This window comes from Plutella xylostella, chromosome 30, assembly GCF_932276165.1.
Source record: "Plutella xylostella chromosome 30, ilPluXylo3.1, whole genome shotgun sequence".
NCBI lineage: Eukaryota > Metazoa > Arthropoda > Insecta > Lepidoptera > Plutellidae > Plutella > Plutella xylostella.
Genome location: NC_064010.1, coordinates 2,820,919 through 2,834,224, shown reverse-complemented (window position 1 = coordinate 2,834,224; position 13,306 = coordinate 2,820,919). Strand labels below are relative to the sequence as shown.

At 35.9% G+C, this 13,306-nt stretch overlaps 2 protein-coding genes across 3 annotated transcripts in view; both read right to left on the bottom strand.

Moving 5' to 3' along the window:
• Window positions 1-13,306, bottom strand: part of LOC105395559 (putative fatty acyl-CoA reductase CG8306) — a 36,304-nt gene that overhangs the window by 21,561 nt on the left and 1,437 nt on the right. Inside the window, exon 1 of one of the 2 annotated variants that reach the window (XM_048631995.1) lies at window positions 7,826-7,886. The exons of the other annotated variant lie outside the window; for it this stretch is intronic. The gene's annotated coding sequence lies outside the window, so the exon portion shown is untranslated. Of the gene's footprint in view, window positions 1-7,825; window positions 7,887-13,306 lie in introns of those variants that run through there. 2 annotated transcript variants of the gene reach the window in all.
• LOC105384263 lies at window positions 5,228-7,808 on the bottom strand. The gene is made up of 6 exons (XM_048631997.1): window positions 7,393-7,808; window positions 6,867-7,067; window positions 6,169-6,246; window positions 5,935-6,024; window positions 5,725-5,799; window positions 5,228-5,427 (listed from the first exon to the last, which is right to left on the bottom strand). The coding sequence occupies exons 1-6, from the start codon at window positions 7,427-7,429 to the stop codon at window positions 5,360-5,362; spliced, it is 549 nt and encodes a 182-aa protein (XP_048487954.1). The 5' UTR covers window positions 7,430-7,808; the 3' UTR covers window positions 5,228-5,359.

Here is a 13,306-nt window from a genome sequence, read left to right as displayed (position 1 = left end):
CCGATCCAAGATATAGATACACAGATAAGTTATATCTACAAGTTATTAAAAGTTAAAGCCAGAGTTACTCAAAAATTTGTCATATTTGAAGTTACGCTACCACTGATTGGCAGAGAAGGTTTTCAGCTTTACAAACTGATCCCTATACCACACCAATTGAAAAACAACATGATTACTATAGTACCAGTATCAGAATACATCGCGATTAATCTCAAACACGATTCTTACTTCACCATCACCATAAATGAGTTAGATGCATGTTTATATCATGAAGATGCCTACATGTGCAAACCAACAAAACCAATATTACATCTTAACAATGACCAAAACTATTGCGATCAAAACACACCAAACAATACATGCAGAACTCATAGAACACCGTGTGTGAACAAATGGGTCGAGTTAAACGTGACGTCGCAATACTTATATTTCTGTTGTGATATCTACACTATAAAAGTTATATGCAACGATCAAGTTACAATGCAACAGCTGAGTCAAGCCGGAGTCATCAGACTATCCCCACAGTGTTACATAAAGGGAAAAGATTTTGTACTTTTCTCCTTACAAAAACAATACCATCAAATGAAAATATCACCTGAAATATACACACCATCAATAGACCAGATAAACCACATCGTAAATGTAAAGATACCAACGGAAGAAGTAGTAGATGACGCCTCATTGAACAGCAGCTTCAATATACTTGGAGATCAAATAAATACCATTAAATCAAGTGAGACAAGCCTGTTCGATGATATGTCTCATCACGATATTCACCAGTATGCCATAAGCTACGTGCTACTGACCGCGGCGTTGTTCGGCTGCGTCGCGTGGGTGTGGAGGAGCGTGCGCCGGCGGGCGGCGGGCGCGCGCGGGCCAGCGGGCCGCCCGGAGCCGCTGCCGCCGCCGCCGCCGCCAGCGCCACCAGTGATCAGTGCGCGAAAGCAGAGTACAGCTGACCCGAGTCAGTTGAGTGCCAGTGCATTTAGTGAGAGAAATAGAGCTAGTGTACGGTTCCTTAATTTAGCCAAACGATGGCCAAGTGTTAGGCGCGATGCGAACACTAATAATGTGCAAACATCAGTCCAAACCATAGACAATCCTATATTTACCATAGAGGACAATATAAGTTAGATTCATATATAGATTCAGAATTTTCGTAATGAACATTGTTTTGAAAGTGTTTTTTATTGCTTACATTTATTTGATTTTATAGATTTACTTACACAGAATTTTTACTTTCATTAGATGTGTAGTGTGAGTACTTACATTTTACCATATTTTAGTTTGCTTAGTTTTAAACCATAATCATAATAATTAAGCTAACCACTTCTTCAATTAGACTATTTCATTGTCTTTAGTTGTTTCTTCTCGTGCTCGGGAGTATGTTCGAAGCAGCGCGATCGAACAGATCAGCACATTGCAATAACGCAATAACGAAATTACCTAGTTTGTATAAAATAAGTTCAGTGCACTTTATGCATGAAATTGTCTTTCTAGGTCAGTACACGTTTTACCACCGTCGAACTCACACCATTGTACTCATACTTATATCCTCCTTTTAACCCCTTTTTTGTAACCAGTTTTAACTTGTGTAACAGTGACAATATATCTACTTAAGAACCATAATTAAGTATATCATTAAATCTACCCCTTTTAACCATCACCAAAGAAAGTAGCTACGCGACGGGTGCTAATTTTCTTCACAACAGTTACTCCAAAGAGACAACCACAAACAACAGCTTCACAGGATTGGAGATTGATGTGGAGGAACTCAACGGGAATACCTCAAACAATAACACTACACCGCGAATATCAAAGCCGCCACCAATCATCCTGTATGGAATTGAGGATCTGAAAAAACTCACAGAACTTATAGAACAAGTCGTTAGCAAGGATACTTATTCTTACAAAGTCATCTCAAAAAACCGGCCAAGTGCGAGTCGGGCTCGCGCACAAAGGGTTCCGTAGCAGCAAAATTACAGTTAAATCAACCTATCTCAAAAACTATAAGAGATACTTTGATCAAACCAAAAATCGTTGAAAGAGTTAATTAGCATGCATCACCTCTATTTTTTTTAGAATTTTATACCCCGTAGTTATAAAAATAGAGGGGGGGGGACATACTTTTTACGACTTTGAGAGCTGATATCTCAAAAACCGTTCACTTTAAGAAAAATGTTTTTTAGAAAACTTTATATAATTTTAAAAGACCTTTCCATTGATACCCCACACGGGTATGTACATCGAAAAAAAAAATTTCATCCCTCAGTTACATGTATGGGGGGCCCCACCCCCAATTCTTTTTTTTACTATTTAGTGTCATATTTTTGTAGCGGTTCATACAACACATATTCCCATCAAATTTCATCACTGTAGTACTTATAGTTTCCGAGTAAATCGGCTGTGACAGACGGACAGACGGACAGACGGACAGACGGACATGACGAAACTATAAGGGTTCCGTTTTTGCCATTTTGGCTACGGAACCCTAAAAATGAACTCAGAATATCAAGCAGGTCAGTTGAAACTTACAAGCTGCTTATTGAACATATTAGAGGTGCCGGGCTGATTGGCCACACTTTCACTAGGAAAGAGGAACGAGCTTACAGAATCGTTATTAAGAACCTGCATCACACTACACCTAAAGAGGCAATTATAGAGAGCATGGAGTCAAGGAAATAAGGTGCGAGGTGAGATTGTATTTGCCAAGCGCAGAGGCACGAAGGAACCATTGGACACATTCTTTGTCAACATTGAGCCCTCAGTCAACAACAAAAATGTTAAAACTATCAAGTATATCTACAATCAAAAAGTATCAATAGAGGACCCTAGAAAGACAACATCTATGCCCCAATGCATGAGATGTCAACAGTACGGCCATACCAAAAACAACTGTATGAGACCATTCCGCTGTGTGAAATGTGCAGGAGGACACAAAACTTCCGAGTGTACCAAGACTGATAGAAACTCACCGGCCACATGTGCCCTTTGTCTAGGAAACCATCCAGCCAGCTACAGAGGCTGTGGTGTCTATCAAGAAATGCTAGCTAGGAAGAAAAACAAAAAACAATTTGTGACAAAACAAGACAAAGTTAACTACATAAAGTCAAATGATACCCAAACACACACACAACATGATGATCAAGTAACCAAGGGGCAACCTAGTCTGCAAGCGTTCCCTAATAACAATCATGGCCGCATGCTGTACTCCAATGTGCTTAAAAACATCAGATACTCTAATGATGATCATCATCAGCCAACACAATCATACAACAAACCACAAATAAACATAACCCGTGAAGAAACTCCCACCACTAACATTATAGAACGAATGGAATCTCTTATATTAAAGCAATCAGAAGAACTAAGATCAATGTTACAACAGATTGGCAACTTAATAGGCCTAGTCACAATGCTTATTAGTAAAATTCAACCATAACTATAATTTGAGAATAGCCACCTGGAATGTTAATGGGTTGGCAGCTAGAAAACACGAACTTATGATAAAATCTAACAAGCTAGATGTATTACTACTATCAGAGACACATTTAACTGATAGTAACAGCTTCAATCTGAATGGATTCTCTTGCTATGTCACCAACCACCCTGATATGACTGGCCACGCTGGGACGGCTGTTATTATCAAGAACAGCATTCAACATCATGAGCTACCAGAATTCAGACGTGACTATCTGCAGGCAACCTCTATTTCCATAGATGACTGGCAAGGTCCGCTTATATTGTCCTCAATCTACTGTCCTCCAAAACATATTATAAAAGAAGATATGTTTGGCCAATATTTCAAAAAGCTGGGAGGCAGATTCATAATGGGAGGTGATCCTAATGCAAAACATACTACATGGGGATCCAGAGTCATAGTAACCAGAGGACGTGAACTAAAAAAGTGCATTGAAAACCATCAGTTACGTGCTATTTCTACTGGAGAACCTACATACTGGCCAACCGATATTAACAAACTGCCAGACTTATTAGATTTTTACATTACATTTCAAAAAAATCATGTTTCATTTCTTTCTCAATTCTTAAATATTTTGCCCTTGTTTCAGTCACAAGCTCATTGACAGCGCTTGTATTGACTGTGCTCTGGTCACACACCGTACATAAAATTGTCAACCCCGTTGCTTGGACATTCTTTATTACGTCGCATATGACTTGTTTTAGTTCGGTTTTGTTGATGTCACTTGTAAAATAGTATGCGACTGGCTGTTTAAATTTCTTTTTGATGCCTTTCACCATAAACACCAATGCATGGTTTGCTAGTTTCTGTTTTCCATGAGAAGCAAATCCTTTTAATTTATCACTAGAAGCATCATAATGCACTTGTGGTGTTAGAGACATTTCGTCAAAGATAAGAGTACATAATTTGTCCTCACAAGGCAAATCTTTGACGACCTTTTTCAATTTTGCATATATTATTTTGTTGGTGCCAGAATTTAATTTAATATCTGACAATAGTCTTTTTAGGCATTTTGTTGATGGTAAAGTAAAATATTTTCTCATTAAAGCGTAACATTTCGGACTTCTCTTAAATAAAGATAAAGATAAAACTTTCTCTTCTAGGCGAAAACGTCGTCCCTTCTGTTTTTTTTTTGTGTGCAACTGCATGGAGGTAAACAATTTTGCTTGTGGTGTCATGTCTTTGATTATTTTTTTATAACTGCTTTTTCTATACAGCTTTTCAGCTTGTGCAAGCCGAGCCTTGAAGGATTGGCCACTTTTTCGTAGCCGATAAATATCTCTTCTTAAATTCGTGATTTTTTTCTGGTATGTCCTGTACTTATTGGCATTGACAGAAGACGGCTGAGCTGAAGTTTTCGCTGTAAGAAAAAAACATAGAAAGTAAGTTAAGGTACATTCATTTATCTTATTCAAAGACAAAGACAAATGTTTTTATTCATCGTATAACTAAATATATATTTTTTGATGAAAGATAATGTTAACTCATCATAAGTACAAACATGTTCAACTTTTGGACCAGTGGCTCGAGTGCCAGTTTTTTCACCTATCGAGAAGTGAAATCGAAAACGCAAATTTGTATGGTGTGGAGCTAGTACAGCTACTTACCACTAGGTGACGTGTCTCCCGCGCCATACATATTTTCGTTTTCGATTTCACTTCTCGATAGGTGAAAAAACTCGCACTCAACCCAATAAGGCCGATGCTCGTAACGTTTCGTGCCTTGTTTTTAGGTATCTTACGAAAGAATCATGAGTGGAATCTTACCTAAAACAAGACTCGAAATGCCTGTCGCTGAGGTGTCGCTGCGATTTATCAGAGATTTGTAACGAAAATAATTGGTCATATAAGCATAAAAGAACAGATAGAGATAATATCGCTAACCTTTTTCAGCTTTCTTACAGTAATCATGGTCCACTGTGACAGGAAAATGCTCCGAACAGCCACCTGAATTAAAAAAAAAATGTTATAGAGCTTCCACTATGTTATTGTATTTTTGACGTTTCCTTATGTCTGGTAAGTAAAGTTGGTTTTCCTTTGCAGTCATCAAATATGTATGGGATTTCGAATTTCGGCCTTTTTTCCGCAGAAAGGAGGATTGTTGGCTGATGATAATGTTGTGCTGCATCATCATCATCATCATCAGCCAACAATCCTCCTACAGTGCTCAATATTAACGGGGACTATAATTTATGCCTAGTTGTTAGCGTACATAATATATGAAGTTAAGAAAAATTTGCTAACCTGTTGGTACCATTTTCTGGACTTGACTTTCTGTCCGATCTGTTGGTGTAAATGCAGGTGCTATAGCATTGTGAGCTGAAAAAATATAAGATAATATTTTAAGTTGTAGTAGTTAGTGTAGTATTTTATAAAAGTAACATTTGATGAGAACAGTCATGTTGACTACATAATATAGGTCTAACTTATTACTATATAAAATATTTACATTACCTATTATAGAAGAACATCCAATGTGCATCTTCTCAACAGTGCCGGTGCGGCTATATGTAGCTTTACTGTGGTCACGTTGGTTGTTCAAACCTTAAATGCAAAAAATAACATAGCATTAAATAGGTATACTTATAAGTCCTATACCATTCATCATCATCAGCCAACAATCGTCCACTGCTGAACATAGGCCTCACCTAGGGAATTAAGTCATTATGTATAAATTGTAAAATGTACCTGCAACATATTGGGTATCCATTTCCGGTTTCTGAGCGACAGTTGCACTTGTAGCAATTGTAAGCTTTCCGTGAAAGCCTGAAATTTTTTTAGGAAAAATTTATTTAAGTATACATATACCTACATAATTGTATGATCGTATCAGAAATGTGGTTGTCCGTCAGAGGACTAAGGTTACCGACATAGCTGTCAATATATGCAAGCTGAAGTGGCAGTGGGCTGGTCATATCTGCCGAAGAACCGATAATCGTTGGGGTAGACGAGTTCTCGAGCGGAGATCACGAACAGCCAAACGCAGCGTGGGACGCCCTCCTGCCCGCTGGACCGACGACCTTAGGCGGGTAGCCGATAGTGGTTGGATGAGGAAGGCCGAGGACCGAGTGTTGTGGCGCTCTTTGGGAGAGGCCTATGTCCAGCAGTGGATGATCATTAGCTGATGATGATGATGATGATGATGATGATGATGATACATAATATATATATTGTTATTCCAGCTTCTTTATACTACTTCATCAATTTCATTTCAAAGATCTCATTCAAAATATCTAGAGTATTATTATTATGTAATCAGAGAGTACTACTAGTATGTCTGCCATCAAATGCATTCGTAAAGTTTGGCAGACCTAAATAATTGTAATACTTCCTTAGGATTATATTCATGAATAAACTAATCTACTATATAAAAATAGCTTATTTACCATTCAAGTGAAGAGATGGAATAGCTAAATTATTTAATCGATGGTTGCGACTGCGATCTCTTTCTGTAAAATGGGCATCACAAACTTTCTTCTTTTTAAAAATCTCTTCACTACTCATGCCAAAATCACCAGTAATATTAACCCAAGCATTAAAATGCTGGCGGAATCTTCTGGGATTCGGAAATGAATGACGAGTTGCATCTGAAACAGAAAGAAAAATAATGTTGCTTGAACTAATTAACCCTCCAGTTTAGGAGGAGGCCCATATCCTGCTCCGGTATGTTTACGGCCTGTGTGTTAGTTTTAGGAACATGTACTTAAGACTTTTAAGGCCAACTCAGACATCCCGGTGGACACAGTTGTGTTATGAAAATGTATGAAAGCATATAATATATTTTGCACTGATACTGATTGGTGTCGACCTTTGCGGAATTTACGGAGCTCGGTGGAGATCCATATTCAACCACCGCCTACAGACATGATAAAAAAATGATAACATAAGTATTTGTATAAATGTATCACTTACCATTGGTTGCACGACCAAACACACAGGGCTTCGGCATTATGACGCATTTGGTAACTATCCAAAATCACGCAAAATCTCGACAGTAAGCCGGAGGAACAAAAACCTAGACTCGACTTGCTTAACAATAGAAATATCTCACAACACAACAAATAGGTACCTAATAACACAAAATTAAACACAATTACGTTCAAATGTAACGTATAGGAGCCATTTTGTCATAGAGAATGTTTTTTATTTATTTTCCATAGAGAAAAAATATATATCGTAAGTTGACATTCAAATACTACTTATCTATGTGTCTTGTTATTGTTCTAGGGTCTTGTTCATAACGCCATCTTACATCTTTTTTGGTAATAAGAGTAATATAAAGAGATGGCGGTACCTTCTACTAAAAGTTCAGCCATTAAGGCACTGACCGCCCCCTGCAAAATACTTGTTTTTGTTTTGGTAGAAACTTGAAATTTGTAGGCTGCAACTGTCAAAATTTAGCTGTCTTTGACATTAAAAATATTAAAATACATTAAAATATCAGCACGGCAGACCAACTTTGGGATACTATCCTACTATTAAATTTTCTACCAAGCACAATACAATATTTTTATCTAGTTTTTCCCGTTGAAATATAGGTAATTAAACGCAATTATTATTAAAGTAATTGCTGTGTTAATATATAATGACAGGTTTCATAATGTTTATGTGTTGTGTTTAAAAGTGATAATAATATTATTATAAACCCACTATACAATACCAATACCTATACTCTGTCCATTATATTATTGGTTTTTAGACATATGAAATCCCAAACATTTTTGACGACTGCAAAGGAAAACCAACTTTACTTAGCAGACATAAGGAAACGTCAAAAATACAATAACATAATGGAAGCTCTATAGAAGTAACTATATTTTTTTTAAATAAAAGTTAACCACTTATGTTATGTTTGCTTGACGGTCTAGTTCCCACCCTTGAGGCAATTTTATTATCATAATTCCATTGACTTACCTACATAATTCATATTAGTATAATGCCTACCTAGGTACAGGTGCAGGTTCAGTTCAAATGGGCATTGAAATTTGATTGAGCTGGTCATCGATGGAGAGGATAAAAATAAATAAATAAGTATGTACAGGATGTTAATAGATGGTATAATAGAGAAGGGAAAGTTAGCGACTTTTTTAAATTTTCAAAGGATTTTTATTTTATTCCTGACGTGACTTTAGTACTTATGGTGAGTAGGTACGTAGGTAGGTAGAGATTATTTTATGTATAGGTGGTAGCTTTACAAAAAAATATGTAGGCCGATACTTATTGAATAAGTATTTTTTAAAGTTTGGTCCTGGATATGGATGACCCAAAATCCAAAGCCATACTTACATAAATTATTTTTTTACTTCACTCAAAATAATTGTTCTTTAAACACGGAGGAGAATGGGGAAGTAAACAACAAAATGTAACTTAGTATCACTGACCAGCAGAAAATTTTGAAAATTTAATAAACGGTTTCGCCCTAAAAATAAGCCCAATGGTACGATAAAAAATCCTGTTTTATAAATTTTATCTCGATGCCCAGAATGACACCTTCAAGGTGAACAACATTGACGTCAACTCAGATGCTTGAACTTTGAATTTTTGTTAACAAATATTACCAACTAAGTACCTACCTATTTGAGAATTACAATTTATATTATGTTTAGGAATAATTATTCACAATAGAATGTGTTATTATTTTTAAACTACGTATTTCATTAAGTATATATTTTTTAAATAAAAAATAAGGTAGGTATGTACCTATATTTGGTACCTATTTGACTAGGTAGAAACAAACCTGCACAGTAGGTATAACGCAAATTTTAATACAAACAATGTTAGAACCTATAAGAAATCGAATACAAAGAGTGATAGGACAGGAACGAGTGAGGCTAAGAAAAATGGAACCAACTAAGCATCCGCTGATAAAATCCCCAGGATTGTTTTTTAGTATCCCAATCATGGAGAATCGTTGAGTAGGCTCAAGTTATCAATGTGTTCTTTAATTATTAAAAATTAAATTAATAAATTAGGCTCAATAGGTTTGCGGTACATACCTAGGTATACCGCTACCTCCAGCATCCGAAGAGGGAAAAGTTTGAGGTAGGTTTAAGAGGTGTAAATAGGTATAATAAATTTTTAATAAAATGATATAAACATATTTTATATTATTAAAAGTATTATTTAGTATATAACATTGATTGTGTGTGAAAAACGAGAAGATAGGAAGATGGAGACAAGAGTAAACATGGATAAAATAAGGAGTGAGATAGGTATCAGTATGATTCGGTTTTCATAACCTACCTACAATGTTGATAAGTGGTAAGTCGCATATTATTATACCTAATGAATTAAAAATAACTTCCTGCACTATCTTTAATATAACCTTTGTTTCAGTTTTTTGCACCAGTGTTCTATCGATTTCAAAGTTGCATCATTTCAATGCAACTAGTTAACTAAATAATAAAAAGGTTAAGGTCACTTTATTTTTAATTACAAATAGGTAAAGTACGTATTTGCTTATAATTTCTTCTCATCAATCTTCAGGATCAGACTGGCATATTGAACTCTTGCCTATGGTTGCACGTGCAACTGTAATATTAGGTTTGGTCATTTATACCTACAGGAAGTTTGGTCCAATACCTATATTTAAAAAATATAATTGTAGTTACTTACCTATTAAAATATTTACTTTAGAAAAGTTTGTGTACATATTAAGTATGCTAGTGCCAAATAAACCAAATGGCCCTAAAACTTCCACGCTACAGAGTGAAATACTTGGGCAGGTAGGTTTTGCTACTATAAGTGAGGATTTAGTAAGGCTTCTCATCTCACGGGAGATAAGTACCTATATTCATGTTACCTACGTAGGTATTTACTAATTTTCTATTCAAATCACTACCTTTGCAGAATCACGCACACGCAAACAACAATAATCAGGGAAAATTATCAATGAATACCTTTATTTTTATGCATTTTGCCGCACGTAGGCAGATAGGTACATAACTTAACAATTTAAATTAAATGCATTGTAGAAAATAGTATTGCACAGCACGGAAATGAATTTTTATATGTACTTAACTAAGTACCTAGTTGTATAAATATTTATTAAACTTATTTTGTACCCACTTGCTATAAGTACGATTTATTTATGATTCCTTTTCAATGTCAAGGATATTGAAGGTACATACATTTTAATAAATATTCATATTATTAAAAGGTACCTATGTAGTCTATGTAACATATCAAAAATAATTTACATGCAGTAGCAAAAAGTTAAAAAAATATTAAAGTACCTAGATACCTAGTTAGTAAGTTTAAAAAGTATATTAACTAACATAGAAGTAAAAAGAAGTAGTTTTTTGCTTACGTCTTAAAAATCCTTGGCCCTCATAAAATATCTTTGACATCTCGGTTTGCTTGTCAGCAAATATACTCGTACCTACTCGATCTTACACAATCAGTTAAACTTTGGATTCAACAATTAGCATAATATTATTAGGTACTTAGGTAAACAAATGTTTTTACTCAGAAATGATTTGCATACTACCTATGTGCTTAGAATTTCTAAACAAAAAGGGATACAAGACGATGTTATATGAATCTAGGATATTCAATTAATTAGTTTTATACTAAGGGTCACTTCTACCAAACGCTAAAAGTATTTAAATCAAATTTTAAATACATTTTGTACTAGCTGACAGACCTTATAGGATACTAAATACGTTTAGCGTTTGGTGAAATTCCACATAAATAACAGAAAAAAATTATGTGTCCAGAAATAGTATAAATGCATAATAATTAACATCAATCTATAATCTGACGTAGCAAATTCATCGTCATCGTTACATAAGATGGAATGCTACTCTTGGCCTCGAATAGCCATAACTTTACCGTATCTACTATGTCTGTGAGACACTTAATGGATGTTTTAGCAATTTAGATCAATACCTATTGCTACTGGAGAAGTCACTCTAGATTACTTTTTTTTGTTTCGGAGCGGATTTGTGCACACGTCTATTGGTGCATTTCAAGACAGCTCTCATTCATTACTTAGTTTTTATAAAGTTAGAGAACAACCCTCTATTTTTACATACTTAATCATATTTATATTGAAAGCCTATATATTTGCAATGACATGAATTTAAAAGTGTTATTTCTGTGTATTCAACGCTGCCTACTTCACCTACCAACGGCTTGTTTTCGTGGGTAGAAAGCCTCAATGAGGGCAATGACCAACGGCCAGCCATATACCTAACGACTGTAGCGTAACCGGTACTAGGCCTATGTTCCACAACAGTTATGTTGGCAACATCAGCTTTTCACTCTTGAGATACAGAAATAAAGCCCTTTTTTGCATACATGCAAGATTCTATTTTTTCTTGAAAGATTGAGCGAACTGTACTTGCCTTACGTATGTATGCATAGTTACTCGTATGATGTGAGTTATCTAATGTTATTTTTAAATAGCCGTCTGCATTTTTGTTAAGTTATTTTGACGTTTTTGTTGTCTATTAATAGCTATATTTTTATTGCCAATAGGTAAAACTTATGCTTAACTGCTATCTACATTCATTTTTTTATGAAGGCCTTGGTAAAAACCTTATGAAAAGACAAAAATAATCAGGTTGGTACCAGGAAATGCAATTTGTATGCGGGTTTGAGGTCTAGAAAGTTGTTTACGGAATTACTCACAGAATCACGTTTACTGCCATAAACGCATCAAAATCGAATTATTTTATAAGGTGCTACGGTGCTAGGGGCTTAGGTAAATACTTTTGGGTTAAAATAAATGTATTTACTTATTTATTTTTTAAATATGTACTTGAGCATACGAGGGCGATACCGAAATGATCGGGAATAGAAAAAAGTACAAAGATATCATAATATTATTTACTTTTATTGTTTTTCAAAGTAGTCTCCGTGACATTCAATGCACTTTTTCATTCGATTAAACCAATCATTGAAACAGTAATTCCAGTCTGAAGTGGATACTGTCAAAACAGCTGATTTGTAAGCTTCGACCGCCTCTTCTGGGCCGCTAAACCGTTGACCACGTAGCATATCTTTAATTCTTGGGAATGTAAAATAATCATTGGGGCTCAGATCAGGGCTATACGGAGGATGGTCCATCAACTCCACGTTTTCCATATTTAAAAACGTTCTTGTTTTGCGAGCGGTATGAGAGCTTGCATTATCGTGGTGAAGGATTATACGACGATTCGGGTTAGTTTTACGAAGTTCTCTTACGACTTCCGGCAAACAAACTGTTGTGTACCAATCAGCAGTAACCGTCCTTTGTTCTTGTAATGGAATCGTAGCCACATGGCCAGTTTTCGATACAAACGAAGCGACCATTTTTTTCGACACGCTGCGTGAGCGAATAACTTTTGTTGGCTTGACCTCACCTTCGAAGAGCCAAACTGCCGATTGATGTTTTCTTTCGGGCTCATATGAATAAATCCACGATTCATCACCAGAGACGATATTGTAGACAGCATTTGAACTGCCTCCATTGAACCGTTGCAGAGCAGATCGACACCAATTAACACGAGCCGACTTTTGTTCCTCGGTCAAACGGTGGGGCACCCAGCGCGAAACTAACTTCTTGACACCCAGTTCTTCATGTAAAATGGTTTGAATGGCTGTCATACCAATGCTGAGAGAAGCCCGAATCTGCTCGTATGTCACATGTCTATCTTCTTTTATTAACTGGCGTACAGCATCGATGTTATCTTGTGTTACCGCTGTTTTTGGCCGACCAGTAGAAGGGACTGTGGTAAGAGAGGAACGTCCACGGCGAAACTCAGAATACCAACGATATATAGTCGTTTTACTTGGTGCTTCAAGTATATAAATAGAAACAAGCTCGGCGAGACATTGTTCT

Bases quoted from the DNA above. Each gene is read 5' to 3' on its own strand.
- LOC105384263 (XM_048631997.1), bottom strand. From the start codon at position 7,429: ATGCCGAAGCCCTGTGTGTTTGGTCGTGCAACCAATG. The intron at 7,068-7,392 runs GTAAGTGATACA...TTTCTGTTTCAG, and splicing joins GTTTGGTCGTGCAACCAATG to ATGCAACTCGTCATTCATTT. The intron at 5,428-5,724 runs GTTAGCAAATTT...TTTTTAATTCAG, and splicing joins CCAGAAAATGGTACCAACAG to GTGGCTGTTCGGAGCATTTT.